This window comes from Megalopta genalis, chromosome 10 (genome assembly GCF_051020955.1).
Source record: "Megalopta genalis isolate 19385.01 chromosome 10, iyMegGena1_principal, whole genome shotgun sequence".
Taxonomy (NCBI): domain Eukaryota; kingdom Metazoa; phylum Arthropoda; class Insecta; order Hymenoptera; family Halictidae; genus Megalopta; species Megalopta genalis.
This window is the reverse complement of record NC_135022.1, coordinates 14,929,738-14,953,545: the sequence shown is the minus strand read 5'-3', so window position 1 is coordinate 14,953,545 and position 23,808 is coordinate 14,929,738. Positions and strand designations below refer to the sequence as shown.

Here is a 23,808-nt window from a genome sequence, read left to right as displayed (position 1 = left end):
GATATGTATAAAATTTGACACGTTTTTATTACTTTTACAAGAGCAATATTGAAAATGTTTAAATAAATAATGATACCGCCTTGATCTTTTACACATTAAATTAAATGTTGCAACATGAATCTGAAATGTATAATTGTTAAATATTATCTATTGTATGTATTACATGTTAAAATAAATTCGTATTTGTACATGATAAAAGATAAAAATGTATTTTTTCATTATACGATTGTTTAAATATGAGTAATAATTACACTTGTTTTCAAAAATAGCGTCATGGTTATGAGCGCCATTTAATACCCATTCAGGTTCGTGCAGTTGCTTTAGAAGGAAAACGGGAGATGATCGAGAGAGACAGAACAAATCCAACGGGCTCTATGTGTGAGTGTCTACATGGACAAGCCCGCCATCTCACTTCCCATGCTTGCGATTATAGTGGTCCGGTTTGAAGAATTCAATGACAAGTTGTTATAATTTTTGAAACATTAGAGATATTGCAATGAAATTTTCAATAAAAATAATTAGCTATTGATAAGTAATTATTTTTTGCATTTGTTAAACAATAAATTTTCATTACTATTTTTAATTAAAAAGGAAAATTGTTTAAATGTAATTATACATTCTACACATTTATATACATTCTACATTACTTTCTAAATATATATTTCATACATATATTTCATGTAACGTTTCATAGAATACCCGCGGCCGAGCTTACCCGTGAGTGACGCGCGACGTGGTCGTCTTTGAATAATTATAACTTCCAAAAATTGGTTTCTATAGGGAAGTGATTTTCTCACAGTTATTTAAAGGAAGCTGTATAGAAAATATATTTTTTTGTTAGGACACGGAGTCTGTGCGAGTTCCGGAGTTATCCTCTGTCAAATATAGGGAATTTTTAAATATGCCACGTATCAATCAATATAATTTTTTAAATATATTATTGCTAGTAATTACTAAATATACATATAATTTCTTATCATATATCATATATCTCGATAATGTGTTTCGGATTTTATAGAGTTTTTCGAATCTTTCTTCAAATGTAGATTCTGACATTGAAGTGATTTATTCTTGTCATTCGTCGTTTGAGTTAATTGTGATTAAGCATGTTTCTATAACTGAATAGAAATAATAGGTTTTGGAAACTATTCTATTTATTACTAAACAGTGACGCACACAAAATACAAAACAGAAAGACAGTAAAGCTATATACAATAATCGTACATATTCTCTCCTTCTCTCATATACATACCTTTCTTCTCAAATTGTCCATTTTTCTGTACAATCTCAGCAATTAGGGAGAATTTACTATATATAATTATTATATGATAATTTATGCTAAACAATAAAAAATGATATTTATAATTTATATAATATTTAATTACAGAATGATTTTTGTCCTCCTTCTTAATAAAAAATTCGAATTTTTGGTGAAAATATTATGAATAACCTGTATGCTCATGTAAGGAGATATGTATTGTATGTATGATTGTATGTGATAAAGAACACACACAGCTTTTAAAATTTTTCAATCAAACAAATTATAATGCTTAATTATTTTTATTTATTGTAAACACAAGTTACAAGAGCTGTAAAATGTTAAGAAATTGTACTTTCATTCATTGTAATATTTTACAAGTTTCTTTTCACGAAGGAAATAAGCAAGTTAGTTCGAGTTTCTCTCAGTGATATTACTCGTATAATATATTTATAATTTGTACGATGTAAGTATGTATATATATTTGTTTAATATGATTTAAGAAAAGTACATTGTATTGTATATAAATCCATGTATTATTTATGTTCTTAAAACCTATTACAAAGTTTATTTATTTATCACGTTCAAGGAATTAACCTACGATGTGAATGTTGCTCGATCGTTTCACAGAAACCGAATAGGAGATTATAACCAATTGTTATATTTTTGTGAATTACTTAGCATGTATATATTAAATACTTCTTAAAAACAAATATTTAATCTTGTTTCTGTAATCGTTTTTGTGTATGAATATATATTAAGATACAAGATTATGTAACAGTTTTTCCGCTTTATTTTAAGGATCTTATTTTTGATTCTATAAAAATAAGTGCTTATAAATTATCCTGATTTCATCTGTGAAAATTTATACATTTACTGCAGATTTTCTGTTACAAACTCTCAGTATAGGTAAGTATATTTGCATCCATTTAGTATTCCTTGTTTACTTAGAAAGGTATATTTCTAATAAGTAGACAAACTAAAAAATATAAAACAATTAATACTAAGGATAATTTATTTTAGAATGTCTTTTCCGAATAAAGAGGAGCGTACAAAGTGTTGGAATTGCAGAGATGAATATTGGAAATGTCTTGATGATGGTAAAACAGAAGCAGAATGTAAGAAATTCAGAGACCAGTATGAAAAGTTTTGCTCTCAAATATGGGTAAGTTTTAAATAGTGCATGAGTATTGTTATCAAAAATTTAATTAAAAAAATAACAATAAAGTGTATTTGAGTAAAAGATACTTTCTACTTTCACAGTATACAATTGTTTAAAATTTTTTATTAAAATTTTTATTTTTACTGCTTCCCCCTAGGTAAAACACTTTGATCGTAAACGAGAGTTTATAAAATTCAAAGAGCAAATAGAACAAGGGGGGTATGTGCCTGAAGACTCAATTCCAGCTCGGAACTAATGTAGCGATTATAATTTATAAGTTATTGCAATTTAAACTAATGCTGTGGAACTGTTCACATTAAGTTTACATATTTTTGTTATTTATAATAAACCAAATGCTAGAAAGTAACACGAATCTGTCTTATTATACTGTATGAAATTCCTTAATCCGTTATATGAGAAATTCTTTGTTTTTCTCTCAATTGTTTAGCACATAGAAAACTTAAAATGAAAGACTGATTTAATGACTGCAAAATAATTTGCTTTTTCACCTATAAAGCAATGATTAATTATTTTTCTTAACTGTTTTCAATTGTATCTGGCTTTGCAGGAATTAATTACATTATTATTACTTTTACTACCATTCAAAAATAATATGTTAAAGAAAATTACTTATTAATTACAGAATATGTGACACTGAGAAAAATAATTCTGGAAAACTTAATTCATCTGCACAAGTTGCTACAAAATCAACAACCGATTTGCAATCAGCAAGTACTGATTAGTATGATTAGAAGAATGATAGCATAAACATTAAAATAAAATATCTTTACTCAAAAATGTATGTACAAAATATGGAATCATCTCAATTAATGAAAGAGCTACAATTATGTACAGAGGATACTATAATTTTCAGAGTTAGTATTTTTGCATCCTAATAGTTTTTAATTTGTAGCAATTGTTTCCCAATATTTTTATCAAATGTTTTTATCTTTTCAGAAATTAATCAACTATGCCTCGTCGCATAAACAATTATGGAATGATGAAAATCTGAAGCAATGGCAACCAGTACTCAGATACATTATACAAATCTTTATTCCAAATCCAGAAATAAGAAGAGAGCGAGCTCTAGTAGCTTCCCAGACATTTTTTGCTTTATTGTCAATGGATCCTGCTTTAGTATTTTTAAATCGTACTCTTAAGAATTTTTTAAATTCAACTTCTAATGAGCTATGCTTTTTGAATGATAAATATGACACTATTGATTCTGAATTGTTCAAGTTAATTAGTGCTTACGGCTACTTACAAGTAAACTGTAACGAAATATATACTAACGACGTTTGTTCTCTAACTTTTTATATGACTTATGAGCACTGTATTAAGTACACTAAGCACTCTTATTTTGCATACAAAGTATTGCACTTGTGGTTACACAGAACTATGAATACATATTTCTGGGACATGTGCGAGTTAGTAATAGAGAAAAAACTGGAGGCAATTATTTTTTCAAATTGGTGTAATGCAATCAGTGAGATAAGTAAACAGAATACTATATCCATTTTTAATATGTACTTGAAAATCATGGAGAAAAAGTATGATGGTTACTTGGAATTTATATTTGCACATTGCATTGATAAAATTTCTTGGCAAAATGAGATAAAGTACGATATTCTTGCTGAAATTTGCGAAGTTTGGAATAATGTTGGAGCGATGACATCCAGTGCATTTTTACTTTCATTATCGACTAGTCTAACAAAGTACAATTTGCGATCAGCAGGAACAAAAGTTTATATTGCCATTGTAAAGAAATTAAGCGAGGATGAGTGGAAGAAAGCTTTTGGTTGCACAATCCATTATCTTTTTCATCATTGGGAGAAAACAGAAGGGTAAGTTTAATTGTAGATTACGTGACAACATTAATAGAATAAATTAAATATGAATTTTTAACTACTTACAGAGCAAATTACAATGCTCTTCAATTACTCTGTAAACACTGGCTTGAACCAATTGCAAAAAGATATAAGAATATTCTAACATACTTATGGGATCTAGCAAAAGATATTAATGGATATTTCATTCAATCATATCTTCAAAAATTAGCTAAAGAAATGAATATTGATCTTGTACAAGAACCAAAGATTGAATACTACATAAATCACAATAAGGAAATTGTAAGATTGAATGGATTTGCAATAAATTGTTTTCAATTAAATAATTTATATGACAAAAATAGAGATCAGTTCTTTACAGTAAGAAATTTCCTGTGGAATAATGCAAATAGCACATCAGTGTTTATGAGAGATTCTATTGTTAAATATTTTAAAATATTTTATGCCAATGTGTTAAAGATGAGCGACAATCAGCCAGATTGTATAAATGATCTTTATTATATTACACATTGGTTGCACGAATTTTTGCTGGACTGCTTTGAAATTGGATCCTGTTATCAACGAAAAATACTTGGTTTGAATTTATACAAAGCCATGCTTTGTTTTACTAACGCAAATGCATTGAATAAATCTAACAGCATCGAAAATGCATCGTCCACTTTACTATTGCAAAAACATTTGAAAGAAACAAACAATTGGAATTTCACAAATAAACTAAGCTTATTTAATTTATTGAATCTTGTATTAGATTCTGCACTTGATATTAAACAACTAAGTACTTCCATTATACTTGATTACTTCGATAAAGATTTATTGACTAATTCGGAGAAACAAGTAAGATAATAATTAAAAAATAACATTTTTTTATGATGAAAAAATAATTAATAAACACTACATTTCTAGGTATTATACAGAGTAGCCTTGCTGCGTTGTAATTCCTATAAGTTTTATGAAATCGAAAGTGGCGCAGCTCTATTTACAATTATAGCAAATTGGCTACCTTTAGATGATTTGGACAGATGCACTACTTATACTAACTATTCAAGTTATTCAGATTTCTTGCTTAATGAAGCAGCAAATCAACTAATTCAGATGAAAGAAGATGTGCTGAAGGCAATTGTTCAGAACAAACCATTTTATGGAATGCTAGCCGCTTTGTTAAATATTGCTTTTCGAAACGGCCCAGAACATAATCGTTTAACTTTGGAATTCGTTGAGAGAATATTATCTATATTGAAGGATGCTACTAGTTTCTTTTTATCCATATTGTCTTCGAAGTCTGAAAATAGAGGTTCTAACAAAAAAAATCTGAACTTTATACTCAAAAATGTATAAAAACACAGATGTAATTAATTTGTAATTGAACTTGTAGAGTATTCATCGTCTTTCGCGGAAATGGGATTAGCAATTGATGCAGTCATTAAAAACAGTGAAATCAATAGCATTGATTTTGATGAACTTTCTTTAACTCCTGCACATCAGGTTCTTATTTCTTGTATTTGGATGTCTCTAAAGGTGCGTCTAATTGTCGTGATATAATAAATGTCATATCATAATCGAATAAAACAATTTACTCTTTTCAGATTTCTTGTGAAATAGCTTCTGAAGTAGGAATACTAATGCATTCAGATGAAACTGTGAAGTGTTCTACTAACATCATTGTTACTGTATTACTCAGATGTAGACACAAAGGTGTAGTGGAAGCTGCAGGTGCAGCAATAGGTCGTTTAACTAGGTATAAATTAAATTAAAAAGTCCTTCAAGTTTTGCAATCATGAATAATTAAAAATTATAGGTGTTTATGCAACCAAGCTAAATATTACGACTTGACGAAAATTCAAGTCTTGCGTATTCTAGAAGACGACGCTATGCATTCCTTGAACATTACCAGAAGAGGTGCAGGATTGTCAATAATGTTTCATAGAATTGTCGTCAGTGACAATCGTAGAGACAGACCCCTTCTGCATTTTGCAGTGCAGATGTTGTTGCAATTACTGGATAATTTTTCCAGTGCTTCTTCAGGGAATGTAAAGTCACAACACGATTCTCCTTGGGCAAGACGTCTACATTTTCTTCGCGCATTGGTAGCTGACAAAGAAATACAGGCACAGTTGATTCCATACATGGAGAGGATTACATTGACTTGCTTCAGATTCTTGGAGTCTGAACTGTGGACCATTAGGTAATACATAAAACTTTCCCAAAACCGTAACAATGGTTATAGATGTTTATATATTTCAGAAATGCAAGTCTTCAGTTGTTTGGCGCAATCGTTCCACGATTGGTGGGCCAAAGTTATGGAGAAACTCTAGATTTTACAACTGGATATCCCATCAATCACTTTGTTACACATTATCCTGTACTCTCAAATTACGTCATGGAAGAACTCCAAAAATTTTCTTCCACTTTTATGAATTTTTCTACAACACTGTACTTGCACTCGAACATTGTACACGTTCTCATACTCCTTTCAAAGTTCACGAACAGTGGTTGCAATTTAATCAATTACTCTTCTGAGAAATTTGTAACGAAGGTGAAGCTTTTATTACGTAAATTGTTTAAAAATCCCATTTGGTACATCAGACTTTTGTCTGCAAAGGCTTATGCGGCTTTGACGGACTTCTTGAGTATTAAGTTTGAGATTACAGAGCTAAAACAGTATGTTTCTTTAAGCAAGGGTGCTAATTTAATCCACGGTAATTTATTAACTATAAAATATCTGAAGGAAAAACTATCGATTGAAGCTGAAAATTTGAGTTTGGAGTCGCATGTTGTACAACGTACAAACACTAATAAACAATGCACGGAGTTACTACGATTTCGAGAGATATTACAAATTTGGGACAACATGTATAAAGAGGAAAGTAAAATTTGTTATGTATTAGAAACGATGCGTTTACAATTAGCAGATTCTTGTTTAGATCAATTAAACGCCACAGACATATTTCTTTTCGATCAAAATATTTCTGTATTCTCTTCTGAGAGGACAAAGCCAGGCTTCTTCCAATTTGTTGATTATTCTACAAAACTATATGCAGATTATGTTAGAAGAACAAATAACATTTCCTCTGACACTGTTTACTACATTTTATCCTCCCATAATATGGACCAATGCACTTCCTTCTTAGATAATGTAGGAAACTGTATGTTAGTTTTAAAAATTGTTCTTGAACATTTACTACTGAACGAAAACGATTTTATTCAAGTGAACGTGAATGCAATGTTCAATTACGCTCTGAACACTTTGCAAAAGTTATCGTTGCAAGATATCAATAATTTAGACATGAAAAAATCAATGAAAAATTTATGTTTTCAACGAGAAGAAAGTGCAGGAAATTCTAAACTATGGCGCTTGAAGTCTATATTAATAATAATGTATTCAGAAGACAACGCAATTATAAATGAGATATTATCTCAGGTTCTGAATTTATGTGTTTATGAAGAAGAATGTAAGAGACAAACGGCGGTCGAATTTATACAGTTCTCGATGCAGCGCTTTGCAGAGTTAACAAATGACAATAAATTAACAATTCTGCACTGTTGTCTGATTTTGCTAAAAGATGAAATCTCAGAAATACGTGAATCTATCGTGCAGAGTCTAAGACTGCACGTTTTCCAAGAAATTGCACATGACGAGTGCATGTACCAAACATTATTAGATGAAGTAATGCTCGATCGACTAAAATTAGTTTCAGATAAAAATGCAAATCTGTTTTTCATCAAACTGTTTACGCACAATGTTAAAAACTTCGACGTTGACATGACAATTGTAAATCCCTTTTACCACGATAACAATCCGGTTTACAGGGAGGAGTCGAAGTTTTTAAATCTTTGTTTTTATTACATACAACGAAATAAGTACAATTCTGACAATGGTTCAACAGAAAATACCGCAAAGTACAGTAACGAGAGCGACGTTGTTGACGTCTTAAATAAGATCGAAACAAAATATTGCCTTCAGCAAATGTATCGTCACGATTTTACTAATTTAGAAGTGTTCTTAAATACTAAATACGTAGACTATTTATTAATGAAGCAAAAAATTGTAATACAGGAGTACATTTAATGATAATCACAATGTACAATTGAAACGAACGATAAGCACCGAGGCTTGGATCTTCTAATTAAAAACTAATTGTACTTGTGAGGAGTCTCAAATAAATCTTTTCTAACCCATCAAAGTACACAAGAAAAATTTTAATAATCCCGAATAAATACATCTGTACACCTTATGATTAAATGAATGTGTGGTGCACACTCACAAAGCATATAACTTCGTATTTACATTATGCTACATGTAATCGTATCAGAATATTAGAAAATTTTTGAACGATCGTAGAATATATTACACATCGCGAAGATTCTCTTCTCTTTCTTTCTTTGAATATTCCACTGGGTCATACACCTTTCATTCTCGTATCTACAGCCTACACGATACCAAATATGATTTGGCAAAATTGCTATCGTGATTCAAGAAACATTTCTTTGATTTGTAGAGCTACACGAGGTAAATTAAAACTATCCACACGTTCATAGATTTGTCCGGTGAAGTGTCTTTGAAAGGATCTTGACATTAAGCATATAAAATTACAAAACATTAATTAACTTTAAACGAACTAGTTTGTTTGAAGAATCATTTGCTAATCGCGCATCGTCCGTTACTTAAATGCATTAGTAATTAAATAATAATTAAAGAAAGAAGATGCCATTCTGACAATTAATAAAATTATGCTTACAATAGAATATTGAATATTTGTGGAACTTCTTTCTTCAATTGTAAAAATATTAGAAATTTATGTCTAACGCCATTGAACACTGCATCGTGCTTTGTAGTTGTGAAATAATTGCACGTACTAAGACTAAAATGAAAAAAATGTGATGAAAATTAATATGCTACAGTATAACGTTACAATTTCGATACAAAATGAAATAAATTCTACAGATAGGTACAGTTCATTAAACGTTCCAATTTTCTATAATTATTAGGTGTAAAACTATATCAACGTAATGCATCCAAATAAATTTGCAGTACTCTTCCAATCGCAATGCATTTTATCGTTTTGAGTTTGCGAACTACTTGTTTCAGGTCAAATAGTCTTAACGACTATTTGTCTCGCCATCGTGATATGTCGCTAACGATTATAGTAAATTTCTTTGGTGATTCTCTCTATTTACATCAAAGTATGTTTATATAATAATTGCTAGAGTGTGCCTAATCTTATAATCATTTCCATGGAGTAACACTTTTCCAACAAAGAAAATTATGCGAACACGTTTGCGAGTGTTTCCTTTTCTTCATTACTATTAAGTAGTCAACACTACAGACGAACATTAAACTAACTTTGTTATTACTACTGCTATTAATAGTAAATGTGTGGATTCACGCGTGAAAATTATAATCAAGGATTACGCAGAATTTCAATGCACTACCGTGAAGCGGTGAAAATTATTGGAAGTCTATATATCTTGACAATATTGTCTAATGACAATTATAGAAAAAATTACTATCGTTGATCTATTAGACAGCTAGTTTGGAATTTCAATCTTTTTAGAACAATTGATACGATTAAAGTATTTGTTGAAAATAGATTTATCAAGATCTTCGTATCAATCTAAAATTATATGATTCAAAATGTGAACAGGTTTATGCGTTTTATATTGATTCGAAAGTGTAACAAACAGTACGTGCACAACTATCTTCAATTTTTTTTCCATTTAAATTTATCAATATACTTCTTTGTATCGCAATCGAGATACTCCCGTACACCTGAGTACAGAAACTTGTGCTTTAGAATATAGAAGCACGTCTAATTAGTGACAGGGTCAACTTAAACATCAGAAATTAAGAATTTCAGATCTAGCAGAAGAGATTATTGTACCATTCGGGAGGAATTCCTGGCAATAGTGAAGTTTATTGAGCATTTTCACTATCTCTATGGGCGAAGATCCCTTCTGAGAACCGACCATGTAGCTTTACGTTGATCACTGCCTTTCAAGAACCCATAACGGCTCCAAGAATATGACTTTATGGTGAAACATTGAGAAGGAAGACTCGAATATGAGAACTATAAGCACTGCAAGAGTTTAAATAAAAACAAGAAGAAATGAAAGAAATTGGTGAGGTAATAGCCTTCAGGATTGCTTGAGAAACTTGCAATAGTAAAAGATGCAAGACGAGGGCGAAGAAATTGCTTTCGGCATGTCCAAGAAGATGGGGTGTAAGAAAGACATTTCCTTCCATTGCAGTCTTTCCTTAGTAGTTGTGGACAGCAGACCCTGCTATTTCCAAATACCATAATATCTAAGAGTATTGTAAATTATAAATAAACAGTTACTTCTTCTTTATGTAAGACAAAGAAAGTGTAGAATAATGCTGTGACGTGGAATGCGAGACAAAACGCGCAATAATATATTTATACATGTGCTTTCGTTATATAATTTTGCATAATAGAAATATTCAGGAACCATTATTCGTTTATACAACTGGATCAAGTACGTAGCGGAAAGCCACAAAAATATATTTATTTTCCTTAATGTAATATCTTTCCTCCATTTTTTTGCGACACGATTTTCAACCCCTCAAATCTGTTATTCTATAAAACTTGTAAAAGAAATTTGCATTATAATGTACCTTGATAAAATATGAAATATTCCTTTGTTAAAATTTGAATGAAACTGTACCTTTTCGTTGAGCATTATTTCTCTATCAATGGGACGTTTAACACGACCGTTGCTATTTTATATTTTAAATAAAATAACACCGCAACGAGAGTGTTACACATTTCATTGTCGATTTCGTCTCCCTCCAATAGTAATTAGTAATCTGAACAATTTAAAAATGGAAACATGTAGAGATCTTTTCTTCCCTCCCCGACGTTTCGTTTCCGCTTCGTGTGAAAGATTGTCAGATTCGCGGTAAATTGTAACGTTATTATAATTTGAGTACACATTTATGATTCAGCGTATAGTGAAACGGTGAGGACTAAGAAAAGTATCGTTTCGACACACAACCTTGTATTCCTTAAATTTCTTTTGTACGGCCAAAAATGCATAGGCACAAATACAAGAATTCTTATCTGGCATCGAAACCGTACGATGCTAAAAAAAAAGAAATATTAAAATGGTTCCAATATTTGTGTTCATAAAAGAAATGTAAAATAAGTGACCACTTCATTTATGCTATTCTCTTATTTGTATTTCTCTTTAATCTAAGTTCTGTAATAAACTATTCAAACGTTCTAGAAAGTGTCTATAAATAATTAAATATAGAAATGTGAGTAAACCGTCATGAAAATTCATGCAAAATTTAAACTCTATAGAAACGTAGTTGTGAAACGACCACAAAAAAACTGTAGAACAATGGCTAGTTAATTATTTGAGCACGGGTAAAAGATCATTAGAGTAATGAAATAGTCACAAGATACCTTGATTATCCGCATATGAAATTGTCACTTTAATTCTTCGGTATATAAAAGGTTTTTTCAGTTTATAATTGTTTACCAAGCGATACACGATTTTTCTGAATGATGCAAACTATATCATTATTTTTTGTTTTAAATATTTTTACACTCTGATAGATTCCTCATCCGTTATCAATTAATCTTTCTTCACTTGAAACAAGTAATTCTTTTGTTTAAATTACTTTCATTAGTCAAAATAGGACTGTTACATCCGCTATGTATACCTAGAAATATTATGTGCTACAGAATACAATGAATTTACTTACAAAAAAAATCTTAATATGCATCCATGATTATGTGCAATATATATTATTGATAATCCTTACTCCTGCATTTGGATGCATCAACTTAATTAAAATTTTTAATTTTTTCTTAATATCATACGCTAAATGTCTTTAATGGAACTTCTTTCAGACTGCTTAAGGATAATCCCATTTTTAAACACATACAAAATATATTACACTAGAAATAAGGCTAGCTGAATAAATCCACATGCTTTCGTCAGTATTATCTCATCCATATATTCGCTTATATGGATTATACCACGCACAAGCTCAATGAACATTGTTTCGTGTACTTGGTTCCTAATTTAAAATCGCACCACCATAGAGCAAAGCGGTATAACTAAGAATAAAAATAAATGTAGATTGCAAACTGATTCATGAATAGATACCTCTTTCTTCTATGATATTATCGATTATCAAAGTGCCTGTGATTATTTTTGTCACGTTTAGTACTCAATAATATACTCATTTGTTATTTGGCCGTCTGTCCAAGACCGACGGATGATTTTGTCTTTTGCGATGATTCTGCAGTTTCATTTGGTTGGTCAACATCCATCTGAAATATAGATGCAACAATTAAACACCCAATATCATACGATACATCGTGTTGCTCGAATTGAAAATACATTACTTTTTCCTCTTTTTCATCATCAATTAATATTGGGCCATTCTCAGCTTCATATTCTTTTAAAACCGCATCTAAATTATACCTCCTTCGATAATTGACAAAAAACGATCGTAAATGTGCTTCTGTTTTTGTTCCAATTACATCAGCGATCGCGGAAAAATCTTTTCCGTATTTCCTAACACCTTGAACGGCCAGTAGTAGCTCATCGTTTGTCCAACGAGCGTTTATACGACTCGACACTTCCGGCGGTCGTAGATCATCGATACCATCAGCTGTCTTCCGTTTCAATGCGCTCACTTGTTGCTTGTTTGATTGTATCTGTATATTGAGAAATAAATACTAATAATACATATTCTACCACTGAAGAATTGAAGCATATTATTCTTTTGTATTTTCAGAAAAAATGTATCCACACGTTTTTCGTTGCAAACTCATTAGTCTTGTTTAAGAACGTACTTGTCGTTTTAAGCTAACAATTTCAGTGTCGATTGCTTGTAAACTGTTGTTTGCTTGATTCGGTTGGCCAGCCAATGCTGCTAAATCATCGTGATTAACGACCAGGCCGCGGGGTGGTTTTCTTTTATTTGTACGACCCGGCATGGAACTTAATGGCCTTGCTACACCAGTTCGCCTAAATCATTTGAACAAGTTTGATCTCCATTGTACTGATTGATTTTATAAATGGAAAGGACAGGTATGCATAAAGTAAAGATACTTTTCTTTCATAGCATTAGCTGGTGCACTGATAAGAATGCTCATACATATAAATATCTGTATGAGTAATAATAGTAGAGTTCAGTCTTGTGCTATTTGTATATGTAAAGTATAAAGAATTTTGTATGAACATTCTTACTTTGAGGAGAGTTCTAATAATTTTGTTTATTTACAGATATTTAATTTGACTTGCACTCACTGACCTCCAGTGCTGATAGCAGCTGTGACACGCGTGTCCTTTCGGCGTCGCACGTACACTATGACAAGCAACGCCACAGTTGCTACACGAGCCCTACAACACATAACACCCTTTTTAAGATAAGATCCGATCATCCCCCCACCCTCTCCCTCCACTTGAATTCCTTTACATTTAACTAAACTAATTCTCTAAAAATGTAACTTTTTACAAAACAAAAATATTGAAGTATATACACGAGAGCATGTTATCTTTTAGAACTTTTATACATCTTTTTCATAGAAGATGAACTATATTGAATCTATACTGTACTTGTGTAGTTTTGTTAATATCATTCAAGCTGTCATAAGCCAATCTCTTTCTAAGTTAATTGATTCTCTATATGTTGTGTTTCCCTAGTATTATTCAGTGCTTTGTGCACTTCAATATTTTTTCCTCGGTTAGGTTTCAGCCTACCAAATCTGCTAATGTGTAAATCGTGTTTATACAAGGTTCTCTTACTTTCTTGGTTTTCTTTGCTGTTCTCTTGTTAAGATAAAAGGATTTACACGACAGAGAGAAAAATAAATATGATACACAAAATAGCAAAATATAATAAGCATATGCAACTGGGTAAGGTTTAGGCTGAGTACCTGAACCTGAGGGGCGTTTTCCGAGTCGGATGGGGCTTTGGCGTCAGTGCCTTGGCTTCCTGGCACAGCTTGGTTCTTTCCACGACGTATTCCGCGGTGGATCGTCCATTTCTGGAACGTTCCACATTTACGTTTCACAAAACGATACAACGAAAAACGAGAATATAATCTTTAATTTTGTATATACTGATGGCGACGTAGATTTGTTTTTTGAATAATTAAGAAAGATATGTCTTTGTTATTTACATTGCGAAATGCATGGGTCAGTTTTAATCGTTATCGAGAGCTCGAATTATTTTGCAAGGACGAATTCATTTTATATTTAATTTTTTATTTTTCGATACTAGCGACTTTTTCACCAATTGTAGATCAGCTTCCTTCGTTATCGCTCTTTTATTCACCGCATGGAATACGTTACCGTGTGGATACATTTTTTAAATGCGTACAAATATCTCAATGTCACACTCGCGTGTTTATAAGCCAGTGCCATGGCATTAAGATGCAACAAAAGGAGAGAACTACCACACGCCGTAGCATAAATATTAATTGACTTAAGACAAAACTAACTCCATCGAAGAGTTGCAAAACGAAAACAGTAATACAAAGCTTTAGGTTTATAAAAAATTAAACAAGCAACTAAAACGAATTCGTTATTCTGTCTTAGTGAATAACACAATTTTTTACGAATGCTTAAGAATTTATAGCTATTGTCGTTCTAAAATAGAGAGAGAGAGAATTGATTTTATGTAGATATCTAATTGCATGCGTTTGTTAGATACTTTGAAGAAATATCTTACTTTTTCCTCCGATTCACTGTCTGTATTGGAGCCTAATTCACTTCCATTCTCGCTTCCATTTTCCCCTTCTTTCCCACCACTTGTTAATTTTCTAGCTTGTCTATCCATTAATGATGTTCTAGTTCTTGTTTTCTTCCAACTATAATAATATTTAACCAAGCTAGCGATAGATTTGTCAGGTAACTGTGAAAACAAGAAATAATTATTATTTAATGGAAAACTTTATGTAAATGTACAAAAAAAGTACATTTTTAGACATATATACTTCATTCCAGGTAAGATATCCTACCATTTGCCTAATACGATGAAAACTTTTTCCATGAAACTGGAAAGCTTGTTCAAAAAGAACTTTATCCTCAACAGTCCATTCATCTGGAAATGGTGTAAAGTTGGCTAAGTCTAATACAGCACGTTCTAAGTTATGTTTATGCCAAAATAACATTCCCAATGCTTGTTCTCCATTGTAGCCATATTTTTCCTTGGCCAATATAATGTACTCATCCACTACAGACAGTTATTCCATATGAGTCATATATGGTAAGAAACAATTTGTAATTCAAATGATAAATTCTTCTATTACTTACATTTTTGATCAGGTATGTCAGTTGTAGGAGACCAGACCAGTAATGCTCTATCAGGACACTGATCTAGTCGTCGCTCTAAAATTTAAAATTCATAATTTTGAATTCTCTTTTCCTCTTGAAGAATAATTCTTGGACATGAAGTTGTTATTTACTTATATAAAATATATTATAAACTATAATAATTACCAAATAATTATATAAAAGAAACATACCATTGACAGGAACAAACTCTGGAACAATGACCTGATAGTCCCGTCCAACACGTATTTTTTCTGCTGGAACTTAAAAAGAATGACTCTTAATGCATTCAATTACAACATTAACTTAAAAGTGCATAATTATGATACCTAAATGTAAAATAAATTGAATATCACGTTTCTTTTATTTATATTTTAATAATACACGGATGACCACGATTACTAATAATTTCAATTTATAAATATACAAAATGTTTCATTATAATCGATATATTTCGATAAAATACTAAAATGCATTCGGATATAGGAAGACGAACGTAAACATTAAACAATTAACAAAAGAAATGTTTGAATTTGTTTCATAAAAATATCGGTAGGAATTGGTTGAAAATGTAAAGAACTTAAAAAGAGGAAAAGTGGGGCGCGCTGTTTGAAGATCCTTACGGATTTTCGCATTCGATCAATAGAAAAATATACAAGCTTCCAAATAAAAATACCATCATCGTAGTTTAGATCACATCGATTAGTGATCATTAGGAAAGTTTCGATTAATTATAAAGATAATTCAATTGCAATTGAAAATTGGTACCTCCGTCTTCCTCACTCGAGGATTCCGTCTGTCCATTGGGGCTGGGGCCTCTCGATCTGCGCCCATTTCTAACGTTTTCCGAGTTTCTTTCTGCCAAAACCATCTTCTGGCTTTCCTTTCGTGAACGTTTTGTCAAATTATTATGCTGATTATGTCTCTTCCGCACGGAAAACTCGCGAAACCAACGATGCAAGCGATAGCTTGCAATTACACGGTGTTCCGTAGAGTCTGGCTCACGCTTCGTGCGACCGTAGCGAAAGTAAAATGGACGCTTATTGAAAGTGATCTGATTGGTCTACGATTTACCAAGTAAAGATGGCAACATGTATTTTCAATGTACAATTTCGAAATTAATTGCATCTTTGGAAACCAGTTTTCCGTTAATTGCTTCGCACCCTTATAACTATATTTTGTGCATTGTATTGCATATAAAAAATAACAGCTTTTATTATTATATAAGTACTCTTTCAATAGTACTAAATATTTTTCTATAAAGAATAATAACATTTTGAAATTTAATCGAATCTTAATTGTTAATTAAGTAAGAATAATAATACCTTCCAAACTAAATTTTCAAGCAAAGAATACAACATCCAAGTATTTATCATACGAATATATTTAAATGCATTATAATTTCAATAACATATTTCTATCATTATAGCTTGAACATAATATAAATTAGAGTTTTCAATAAGTGATGTTAAAATTAATAAACAAACGACATGAAGTTATATAATTGCAATGTAACAAGAGTCTGAAAATTGTTTCGAACCAATTTGTTCAAAACATTAGTCGTACATACGTACCTATTTGAAATTGTACTGATCTTGTACAATTAGTATAATACATTTACATTTTACAGACATATAAAACTATAAAACTTGTATGAAAATCAGTATTTAAAAAAAAACTATGAATTATAATTATAATTTTCTTCAAATTGCATTACAATCAATAAAATGTAACATAAAAATTTGTAAGATTGAAATAGCAAACATCGATACATATTGTATCTTATACACTGATGATGTCACGAGGTAAGGTTGTGCGAGTTTTACTTGAGAATCTCTCATCAACAACTCTGGTTTTTATAAAATATCTAAAAAAAATTTGATAAAACATCGTTGCAAATGTAAATATAATTAATTATAAAGACAATTTCAGAGAGAGATTCATTTAATGATTATCATAAACAATCGTAGAATTAAAATAAATCATAACCTCAATTTCTACGGTTTGTGTTGAAAGTCTATCACCGAGAGGCGCCACTATCAAGCAATCGCAGTCTCTGATAGACTTTGCCGTGTAAGGAACTTTCGTCGCCTATTTAATGTAAATATTACATTTGTTGAGAATTTAGAGTTTATTTTAGCGTACGTAAGCTCGAAATTGTCGTTCTCGTTCCCCGTGCAATTCGTTGCTCGGCGTCATTCCGTAATATTTTTCGATCTAGCCGAGATCGGCAATAACCAAAAAATTTCTCCGTAGGTATTCTTTTTTTCTTGATAATCGCTGGTCTTTTTTCTAACATTTTGTTGGACTTGAATTTTATGTTCCACCTCGTCCCGTCCTGCGATATTCCGGAGAGAAATCCAGGATCCGACGTGATTGTTTCCGGAATTCGTGACATTCGCTGTTTAGAATAGTACAGCGATTAATTTTTGTTCACCAGCCAATTGTTACACGTATTAATAAGTTAAATTGAATATCCGGTATCTTTTTCGGCTCTACCTTTCTTATCGTTTCGCTCAGAAGAACGGTACATTATTTTCTCTTTTCGAAATCATTTTGTATTAAGGACTGTGAACTAGTCTGCTTCTCAAATTTCCTCTGGAAATGTTGTTGTCTAAATTGTCTTATTTATAAGATAGGGTATACAAGAAACACTTGCGCGTATGTATTTCGTAAATTTAATTTTGGCTTAATGTATACTCGCAGGCAATGTATACATATGTAATCCTAAATATGTCCACATGTTTCTACAATTATAGTGTTTTTATGTTGTGTGTTTCCTTATCCTCTGACACAATTATTTGTGCATTAATATTTACTACTTATTCTTGTGTAAATGTTGAGAATGAACAATAAGTTTATGTAAATATGTGTCTTTTAGTTGTTAACTTTGATGTGCACGCAAATTTATACGTGATATAGTCATGTAATTTGTTTATGCACTTATATGTACTTAGATATATACATGGTATTTGAGAGGATAATTTATACCTATAGCTATTATAATACACTAAAGAGATTTTATTTGTCAAGAATACAATAAAATATTCTTTCTAACTGATTTTTTAAATAATTTTATTGCAGATGATTGTCTGAAAAGATATATTCAGACTTATCTGCACCCCCAAGCTCCTAACAAGTATTTTGAGAGATTTTAAAAGTAAAGCAGAAACATGAGAGTTGTTGCACTAGTCAGCGGTGGTAAAGACTCTTGCTTTAATATGATGCAATGTATAGCTGCAGGCCATGACCTTGTGGCTCTAGCAAACTTATATCCTGTTGGAAAGGGTAAAATAATAAATATAATATTTCTGTGAAGATCTAATCCATTGTTTAATTGTCACAAACTCAGTTCAATAGTAAGTTTAATAAAGAAGAAATTAAACATTTTCCAGATGAGCTAGATTCTTTTATGTTTCAAACTGTTGGATATCAGGGTGTTGAATATATTGCAGAAGCTATAGGCTTGCCAATGTATCGTGAGCCAACATTTGGCAGATCAAAAATGCAAGAAAAATATTATTATCCAACAGAGAATGATGAAGTTGAAGATCTCTTTAGGCTGTTAAGTAAAGTGAAGGTAAATACATGTTATAAATGTGCAAACAACAAAATTTGAATACTCCTTTTTATTTTATTACAGGAAAAAGAAAATATAGAAGCTGTTTCATCAGGAGCTATTCTAAGTGACTATCAACGAATTCGAGTGGAAAATGTGTAATTATTTAATGCAATTTTTTCAATAATTAATTCTGTTAGTCATGCAGGATAATCAATCAATGTATAATAAACAACATACGTAATGAGAAAAGCTTATTTTCAGGTGTAGTCGTTTAGGACTGGTTTCTTTATCATATTTATGGAGAAGGGAGCAAGATGAATTGTTGAAAGAAATGATAGAAAGTTCTGTAAATGCAGTTATAATCAAGGTAGCAGCTTTGGGCCTTGAACCAAGACATTTGGGTAAACCAATCTCTGAAATGCAATCTCATCTTGCCAAAATAGTAAGTTAGATGTCCTGGTGATTAATTTGACACAAAACATTAACTGTTTGAGTATTTCCTTCTATTTAATTCAATGTTGGCTCTATGCCAAGTACAAATAGCTTACAAAAATACATAAATAAAACAACTATCATGTAAATAAGTTTAATATGCAAGTTGTATCAATTGCTTAACACTTTTTTTCTTACAGAAAGAAAAGTATGGTGTAAATGTTTGTGGAGAAGGAGGCGAATACGAAACGTTCACGTTAGATTGTCCACTATTTAGTAAAAGTATTATAATGTAAGTTTTAATATCTTTATAAAATTAAGTATAAATTAGTACAAATTATCTTTGCATTTTAGAGAGGAGTATGAAAGCGTAGTGCATTCGAACGATAATATAGCACCGGTCGGATATCTCAATTTCAAAAAAATACATGTACAAGATAAAAATGTAAGTAAATTCTAGTTTTGTTATTTAAAACTGTATCTAACACGAGGGTAAAATATTTCAGGATGGCATAGAAAGATTAACGTTACAAGAGAGATTAAAGAATGTTCCTATTAAAATCCCGTCTGATTACATCGCAGAGATTATCGGTCCAGAATTACACGACGGCTGTAATTTATCAGAAGATGAGAATGACGATCACGATTGTACAGATAGTAGTTTGAAAACGTCGAATTCTGGTAATAATTTTGAACATTGCGAGAAAACCGTAATCGGCTGTGTAGGGGGATTAATATGCGGATACGATACAGGTCAATTTAATCCACCGAGCCCTATGGAAATTTTATACGAAGAGGAAGATTATCCCGATGTACCGGTAGTAAATAAGAATCAAACCGGCTGGTTCTGGTTTGGCGGTATCGCTGGGAAACATCCTGACCCGAAATCCGCGATGAGAGAGGCATTGGAGAAATTAAGCAGTAGGTAAACTTTGAGTCTTTCAAGTCACCTTTCAGTTATTCCTTTTTTTGTCTCTTCATATATATTTCAATACAAACCGTATATCCCGGTATATACTGATGAAACGCACATGTATCAAATGTCTAGGTCTAGTCAAGAAGGAGAATCTTCAAATATCAGACGTCGTTGCTGTAACATTGTACATAAAAGACATGACGAATTACGTATCTATAAACGAAGTTTATACCTCGTGTCTGAGCAAAATAAATCCACCGGTCCGTGTATGCGTTGAGTGTCCGTTAAACGTACACGTTGTGCTCGACGCTATAGCCTATAAAGAAACTCAAGACTGTGGTGATAAAAGAATTCATAAACGACACACAATGCATGTTCAGAGCATAAGTCATTGGGCACCAGCGAACATTGGTCCTTACTCTCAAGCTGTTCGTGTGAGTGTACTATCGTTAAAAAAAAAAAAACGAATTTGCGTGCGCGTCTCTGTGTGTATGTGTAGACAGAATGTGTGTATGTGCGCCGCACTTGTACGCGCACGCACACACATCTAGTTTACAAAAACGAAACATAACAGTGAGGTAAACAAAATCACGTTTTTTTTATAAAATGACAATAAGACATTAAGAGCTTAAATAAGTAACATAAGTTGAGCGTACAAGCGATATGTTTACTAACAAAATTGATGTACACTTTCAATTCTGTACTTAAAAATGTATCAATAAGTAGCTTTAGTATAGTAATAATTGCCATAACAGAAAATGTACGATTATTTGACAGGTGGGTGATATTATCTCGGTTGCTGGACAAATACCCTTGGTGCCTGGTAGTATGACTATTCTGGATTTGAACATTAAAAGGCAGTGCCGTCTGACATTAAGGCACATAAACCGTATTGTTAAAGCTATGGATTCGAATACGCAACTCAGGGACATTGTACAAGGTATCTGTTTTTTGACTCACACTAGTTATATACCAGACGCACGAAAGGAATGGGAAAAACGAACAAATAACGCCATTGTGGATTACATTGTTGTACCGAACCTTCCGCGTGGTGCACAGGTCGAATGGTGTGTATGGGCTCATAGAGATAATAATAGGTTTGAATGTAAGTATCGACCAAAGAAAAATACTTTTAGAAATTTGTTATAACTCAATCTTCTCAGAAAAAATCTAATTATAAAGATATTTGCTTGCAGACGAAGAGACTGGCAAATGTGTAGGTAATTTCAAAGTAGCAATAAGGCGTAGGTGGAACTACGAAAATAATGTTTCAGCGATCGTGTGTTACATGTCTACTGGTATATATTCGTTGTATAAGTACAGAATTATTTTTTTCTTTTGTATGGATAAATGTAGAAAAGTATGTATTTTGAACAGGTTCGTCCAATTCGACTGGCAATTTAGCTACAGAAACGAATTTACCGTCTACAGAACTGACTGTTGGCGAACTAACAGAAGCATTTGAGTATGTATTGTGCAAACTCACAAAAGGCTCGCAAACCGAGAATCCGGCTTGCAATCTGCGGATCTTCTACAAGGTCGGTAGTTCGCCAGGACCGAATTTTGTTCAGGACGTACTATCTAAGTTTTCTACGCGAAATTTAGTCACTACTATCATACCGGCAACGCACTTACATAATTTCAGTACCTTTTTGTCCATATGTGGTATCAGACATGAGTAAAAGGCCGACATCGATATTTACGTTTGTCAATTATTTATAAAATGAGAATACTGTGTCGTAGAGAGGGATTGTAAAAGGACTTTTATTTTCCTTTTAAATTATTTGAATCAATGGGTACGGGAGCTAGGACAAATCGATTTTAATATACAAATACAAAAGAATCATTTAACGGCTATATGAAAGTTGACCACGGTTGTAAAACTTTATACATACACGTATATTCTAAATAATAATTTAACAGTATCGGTGCTCGAATGTAAACATTATTTTCACGTTTTCTACTGGTCGAGCTTATTGGGTTTGCTCGAGAAAAAAAAATATTCACTTGACACTTGTCCATAGTGTATTTATATTCGGCTAGTCAACGGGATATTGGCGTGGATTTTCGATCGTTCTCTGTCCCGTTAGTGTAAGTGTTCTACGTAATGCAAAGCACGTAAGTCGTTTCATAACATGTACTGTATATGCTACGCCTCATTTCTTGCTCAAGCTATTTTTTATTTTTCTCATATTTCACGATACGCGCGGAGTGTTATGTGTGTGATTTTATGAAAGAATTTGAAAGCGTGCACAGCCATTTTTATAGTAGAGCTCAAAGGATATAAAGATGAAATTCAAAAAAGGGAAACGATGGTGTTGCTACGTATCAGAGACGTACTAGGTAAAAATTGAACATTTTTTTATTCGGTATGAAGAGGAAAAAACAATCTAGATTATGCCTTTTTTAATCTTAATAAAAAACATAAAATGACAAGCGGAAATTCGGGATGCGTGCTCTACAGCAAATTGCCCTCCTCCCCCTTCACTTTTCAAATGCTGCCGACGTTATTCCGCTGTTATTCAAACTTTGTATCGTAATGGCAGATATGTAGCTTTACAAAAGTGTTAACAAAAAATGAATATCTACTTCGCAAAAGTATTGTATAAGTCCTCGGTAGTTATATGGCATATAACTGGTCTATGCTTTAGGAAGACGTCTTGTACAAAAAAAAGAAAAAACGACACGCAATATATTAGAATATTTTTGACGGTATAACATTTACGCAACGATATGCCAAAGCTCGTATTTTGCAACTTGGACATTGTTTAAAACGTTTTCGGATACTGTCATTCTCTTTTTTTCTTTCTGTACATATATTGCTAAATAATGTAAAACATTCTTGCAATGTACTATAAAATGTAATTAGTTTCAAAACAAAACAATTGGTTATTGGTGTGGATATTAATGAATGATATGAATTTCTAACGATACGAGATACAACGGAACATACTGATTATGACGTGGAAACTGCGTTACTATAAATATGTAAAAAAAAAATGATATTTGCAAACATTCAACTCTCGCAACAAAACACTATCCCGAGGATTATATTGCAAAAGAAAAATAAAGAAAGTGATATATATTTTTAAGAAATTGCAACTTGCGAGTTTTGTATGTTATTATATTACCCTGTCGTCTTAAATATTCACATTTTATTATCTTTTCAGTTTCTTTTCTAATAATAAAATTTGTATTTACAAACCATAAAATTTTTAATGTTTTAGAAAATTATTTAAACATGTAACAAATATAAATACTTTAAAGACAGTACATTTTCTATGCACATTTGCAAAAGAAAACTAAAGGTTACTATAA

General features: G+C 31.7%; 3 protein-coding genes across 8 annotated transcripts; 2 read left to right on the top strand and 1 right to left on the bottom strand.

The window, feature by feature from the left end:
• Positions 1-1,017: 1,017 nt before the first annotated feature.
• On the top strand, positions 1,018-8,448 carry LOC117219953 (uncharacterized). Of its 2 annotated transcripts, none has more exons than XM_076524926.1 (9): positions 1,018-1,724; positions 3,064-3,295; positions 3,378-4,264; positions 4,336-5,101; positions 5,171-5,558; positions 5,640-5,782; positions 5,851-6,002; positions 6,279-6,449; positions 6,509-8,448. In XM_076524926.1, exons 2-9 carry the CDS (start codon positions 3,218-3,220, stop codon positions 8,331-8,333), a joined length of 4,410 nt encoding a protein of 1,469 aa, XP_076381041.1. In that variant the 5' UTR covers positions 1,018-1,724; positions 3,064-3,217; the 3' UTR covers positions 8,334-8,448. The 2 variants fall into 2 exon arrangements, with proteins under 2 accessions (XP_076381041.1, XP_076381040.1); XM_076524925.1 differs by having other exon boundaries at positions 1,020-1,724; positions 6,063-6,449.
• A 1-nt stretch (position 8,449) lies between these two features.
• Positions 8,450-16,606, bottom strand: CoRest (REST corepressor). 3 transcript variants are annotated; one of them, XR_004490138.2, is made up of 11 exons: positions 16,349-16,606; positions 15,775-15,843; positions 15,563-15,637; positions 15,268-15,482; positions 14,979-15,161; positions 14,182-14,292; positions 13,557-13,645; positions 13,096-13,270; positions 12,643-12,957; positions 12,401-12,567; positions 8,450-11,951 (listed from the first exon to the last, which is right to left on the bottom strand). XR_004490138.2 is itself a non-coding variant. In XM_033469536.2 (10 exons), the coding sequence occupies exons 1-10, from the start codon at positions 16,449-16,451 to the stop codon at positions 12,484-12,486; spliced, it is 1,419 nt and encodes a 472-aa protein (XP_033325427.1). In that variant the 5' UTR covers positions 16,452-16,606; the 3' UTR covers positions 8,450-12,483. The 3 variants fall into 3 exon arrangements, 2 of the variants coding, with proteins under 2 accessions (XP_033325427.1, XP_033325428.1); XM_033469536.2 differs by having other exon boundaries at positions 8,450-12,567; XM_033469537.2 differs by lacking the exon at positions 14,182-14,292 and having other exon boundaries at positions 8,450-12,567.
• A 988-nt stretch (positions 16,607-17,594) lies between these two features.
• Positions 17,595-23,586, top strand: LOC117220250 (uncharacterized). 3 transcript variants are annotated; one of them, XM_033470029.2, is made up of 13 exons: positions 17,595-17,680; positions 18,665-18,868; positions 18,976-19,160; positions 19,224-19,297; positions 19,404-19,584; positions 19,775-19,866; positions 19,929-20,019; positions 20,081-20,255; positions 20,328-20,495; positions 20,623-20,924; positions 21,268-21,595; positions 21,687-21,788; positions 21,868-23,586. In XM_033470029.2, exons 2-13 carry the CDS (start codon positions 18,754-18,756, stop codon positions 22,170-22,172), a joined length of 2,118 nt encoding a protein of 705 aa, XP_033325920.1. In that variant the 5' UTR covers positions 17,595-17,680; positions 18,665-18,753; the 3' UTR covers positions 22,173-23,586. The 3 variants fall into 3 exon arrangements, with proteins under 3 accessions (XP_033325920.1, XP_033325918.1, XP_033325921.1); XM_033470027.2 differs by having other exon boundaries at positions 17,617-17,832; XM_033470030.2 differs by lacking the exon at positions 17,595-17,680 and adding an exon at positions 17,859-18,107.
• Positions 23,587-23,808: the final 222 nt, after the last annotated feature.

What these genes read in the sequence shown, in the direction of transcription:
- LOC117219953 (XM_076524925.1), top strand. Translation starts at nt 3,218, where the DNA reads ATGTATGTACAAAATATGGAATCATCTCAATTAATGAAAGAGCTACAA. An exon ending in CATTGGGAGAAAACAGAAGG is followed by an intron (nt 4,265 to 4,335) that starts GTAAGTTTAATT and finishes AACTACTTACAG; the next exon opens with AGCAAATTACAATGCTCTTC. An exon ending in GTATTTGGATGTCTCTAAAG is followed by an intron (nt 5,783 to 5,850) that starts GTGCGTCTAATT and finishes TACTCTTTTCAG; the next exon opens with ATTTCTTGTGAAATAGCTTC.
- CoRest (XM_033469536.2), bottom strand. Translation starts at nt 16,451, where the DNA reads ATGGTTTTGGCAGAAAGAAACTCGGAAAACGTTAGAAATGGGCGCAGA. An exon ending in AGAGTTTGTTCCTGTCAATG is followed by an intron (nt 15,638 to 15,774) that starts GTATGTTTCTTT and finishes TTTAAATTTTAG; the next exon opens with AGCGACGACTAGATCAGTGT. An exon ending in ATGATGAAAAAGAGGAAAAA is followed by an intron (nt 12,568 to 12,642) that starts GTAATGTATTTT and finishes TCTATATTTCAG; the next exon opens with ATGGATGTTGACCAACCAAA.
- LOC117220250 (XM_033470029.2), top strand. Translation starts at nt 18,754, where the DNA reads ATGAGAGTTGTTGCACTAGTCAGCGGTGGTAAAGACTCTTGCTTTAAT. An exon ending in GGCATTGGAGAAATTAAGCA is followed by an intron (nt 20,496 to 20,622) that starts GTAGGTAAACTT and finishes TCAAATGTCTAG; the next exon opens with GTCTAGTCAAGAAGGAGAAT. An exon ending in CTTACTCTCAAGCTGTTCGT is followed by an intron (nt 20,925 to 21,267) that starts GTGAGTGTACTA and finishes ATTATTTGACAG; the next exon opens with GTGGGTGATATTATCTCGGT.